Source organism: Neophocaena asiaeorientalis, unplaced genomic scaffold, assembly GCF_003031525.2.
Source record: "Neophocaena asiaeorientalis asiaeorientalis breed wild unplaced genomic scaffold, Neophocaena_asiaeorientalis_V1.1 scaffold407, whole genome shotgun sequence".
Taxonomy (NCBI): domain Eukaryota; kingdom Metazoa; phylum Chordata; class Mammalia; order Artiodactyla; family Phocoenidae; genus Neophocaena; species Neophocaena asiaeorientalis.
In genome coordinates, this window is record NW_020174060.1 from 567,014 (window position 1) to 569,639 (window position 2,626).

General features: G+C 66.2%; 1 protein-coding gene across 1 annotated transcript in view; it reads right to left on the reverse strand.

Moving 5' to 3' along the window:
- Window positions 1-30: 30 nt before the first annotated feature.
- The window catches only part of KCNH2 (potassium voltage-gated channel subfamily H member 2), a 9,691-nt gene continuing 7,095 nt past the window's right edge, over window positions 31-2,626 (reverse strand). The window contains exons 8-11 of the mRNA XM_024754514.1: window positions 2,304-2,584; window positions 2,041-2,227; window positions 1,529-1,706; window positions 31-280 (exon numbers count right to left, since the gene is read on the reverse strand). Coding sequence (XP_024610282.1) covers window positions 152-280; window positions 1,529-1,706; window positions 2,041-2,227; window positions 2,304-2,584 — 775 coding nt within the window. The 3' untranslated portion in view covers window positions 31-151. The remainder of the gene's footprint in view (window positions 281-1,528; window positions 1,707-2,040; window positions 2,228-2,303; window positions 2,585-2,626) is intronic.

Below are 2,626 nucleotides of genomic sequence, written 5' to 3' on the forward strand. Positions count from 1 at the left end.
GAGGAGATGGTCCCAAGGGCTGGAGGAGGAGCTGTGCCTTCCTATTCCTCTCCCGTCAGCGGCCAGGGCCTCCCGGGCAGGGCCTCCACAGGAGGGGCCCAGGCAGTGCACTGAACCCTGGGTGAGCCATGTGTCCACACTGGGCAGCCCACTAACTTCCCGGGTCTGAGCCGTGTCTGTGCAGGGGCTGGGAGGTGAGGGCCCCCAGCTGGCCCGGCAGGGAGAGGCGTCGAGCAGGGCCGTCTTGGGGTAGCTCCTCGCACGCCATGAACTGGGAAACCTGCAAAGAAACCGGAGTGTGAGAAGCTAGAAGCCAAGGGGCAGGGGAGGGTCAGAGGATAGAGAGGGTCAGGAGACCCTGGTGACAGACAGAAGAGGCCTGGTGGGCACAGGAGAAGGGCCAAGGCAGACAGAGCACGACTCCCACCGGCTCTGGGAGGAACAACGCGCTCTGGGTGGGCAAGAGCCAGACCGGGCACCTGGGGGCCTCGGGAGCTTCTGCCTGACTCGGGGAGAGCCTGAGGCCACAGCCGCTCCCCTCCCCAGGGAACATGGCCGCTGGATTCAAACCCAATTCAGAATAAGGGGCCCTGAGCTGGCACAGAAGCTGTACAGAGAGAGAGAGAGACAGGGTTCTTTCCTCCAATCTAGAACTCAGGGACCTAGAAACAGAGGCAGGCGGGCGGCCAGGGCTCGGAAGGCCAGGCAGAGTACCAGGGCAGGCAGGAGGGGCTTTGTGGGTGCTGACGAGTCTGCTGTGAGATCTCTGCGGAGGAGGCTGTGAAGGGAGACTGGCACATTGGCTGACGTGGGCCCTGGTGTCTGCAAACAGGAGCAGGCGGCAGATGGGAGGGGGGAGCAGATGCCAGAGGGAGGGGGGAGCAGATCCCAGGCCACCTCTCGTCGCCAGAGGAGCCCCATTCTTGAGACCCAGACACAGCTGTCCCGTCAGGAGGCCAGGAACACACGTGTCCACTTAGGAGAGGACAAAGGGCAACAGAGGCCCATCTCTGGCAGGAGGGGAGAGATGCGGGCCGGCAGTGCTACCCTGGGGCTTAGCCAGAGCCTTCAGGACAACCCCGCAAAGCGCTGAGCACGAGAGTCAAGGGTTGGCAGCAGAACCTGACCCAGGGGGCATCAGTCGCAGCAGGGGCTTGGGACCCTATCCCAAGGGCACGCTGGCACCCAGCACCCGCCGCCAGGCCCCCGGCTCAACAGTCCCTCCACCCACAGCCATGACACAGGCACCCTGAGTAGATATGGCCATTCAGGTGACACTAGGGGAGCGAATGCCACGCGGCCTGCTGGCTTCCTTGGCCCAGCTGTCTGGGGGCTTAGTTGGGGGCTCTCCTGCTGTGCTCTGTGCTCGCAGCTCCTAGGGCAGCCCTCCTCCAGGAGTACAGCCTGGGAGGAGGGCAGGAACAGGGTGGGAGGCGGCTAGGGCCCCAGGCCAAGCAGAAAGGGCAGCAAAGCCGGTCTGGGGTGGGATCGGTGCAGAAGAGGCAGGGCTGGGGTGCTTGGAACTAACCTGAGAAAGCGAGTCCAGGGCGAGGGTGGGGAGGGGGCTGACGGGCAGCAGAGGGGAGGTGGAGGTGGGGCCGGGCCCCGGGGTGGTCACAGCACTGTAGGCAGGCGGTACCAGCGGCACCTGCCTCCGTAGCAGCTGCAGGACAGTGGCCATGTCTGCACTCAGCCGGGTCTCCAGCCTGGGGCGAGAAGGAGGAGGACGCCCTGGGTCTCAGGGAAGTGGAGACACCAGTGACCGCAACTTCAGGACCACCCTCTGGACAGCCAACTGGTCAACCCCAGGTCCACTCTTCATTCTAGGTGTGGCAGCCCCTGGCTCGGCTCTGAACGCAAGGAGAGGGTCAAGCTGCTGGACACGTGGACAGGCCTAGACAGAGCAGACACCCACTTCACCCTGCAACACTGCCCGAAACCCACAGACCACACTGCAGTGTGCCCATGCCCCACCCCTACTAGCCCGCGCCCCTGGACACACACAGCCGGGCCTAGGCTGATCCCAGGGACCACCCTCACCTGTTGAGCTGCCTCTGGAGGGCATCCAGCCTGCTCTCCACATCGCCCCGGGGCCGGCGGCCAGGGCTGGAAAGAGGGATGTTGAGGAGGCTGGGGGCGGGGGCGGGGCAGCGAGGCAGCTCCTGGTACTGGCGGCCCCGGCTGTCCCCCCAGAAGCTGAAGATGTTGGACACTCCTGAGAAGGCGCCTGGAGCCAGAGAGCTGGGTTGAGGCTGGGACAGAGGCCACGCCCCGCCCGCCTGCCCAGGGGGCCCTCGCCCTACCTGACAGTGGGTTACAAGTGTCGCTGCTCTTCTCTCCATCCTCAGTCAGGGGGTCCCCACCCGGCGGCTCTCCGGGGGGCCTGGGGCTGGAGAAGGGCACCAGGCGGAGGGGGCTGGAGCTGCGGCCTGGGCCCTCATCCTCACTGCTCTCAGGGCTGGAGGGGCCGCTGGACAGGCTCTCCCCCCACGGCCCCCCCTGCCGGCCCCGGCCACTCAGCCCTGCCCCCGCCCGGCTCGGCCCCAAGGCCGACACCTCCCCTGGCTGTTCCGGGTCTGTGGGAAACAGAGAAGGGGCCTCAGAGCAGGCAGGAGGCACAGAAGGG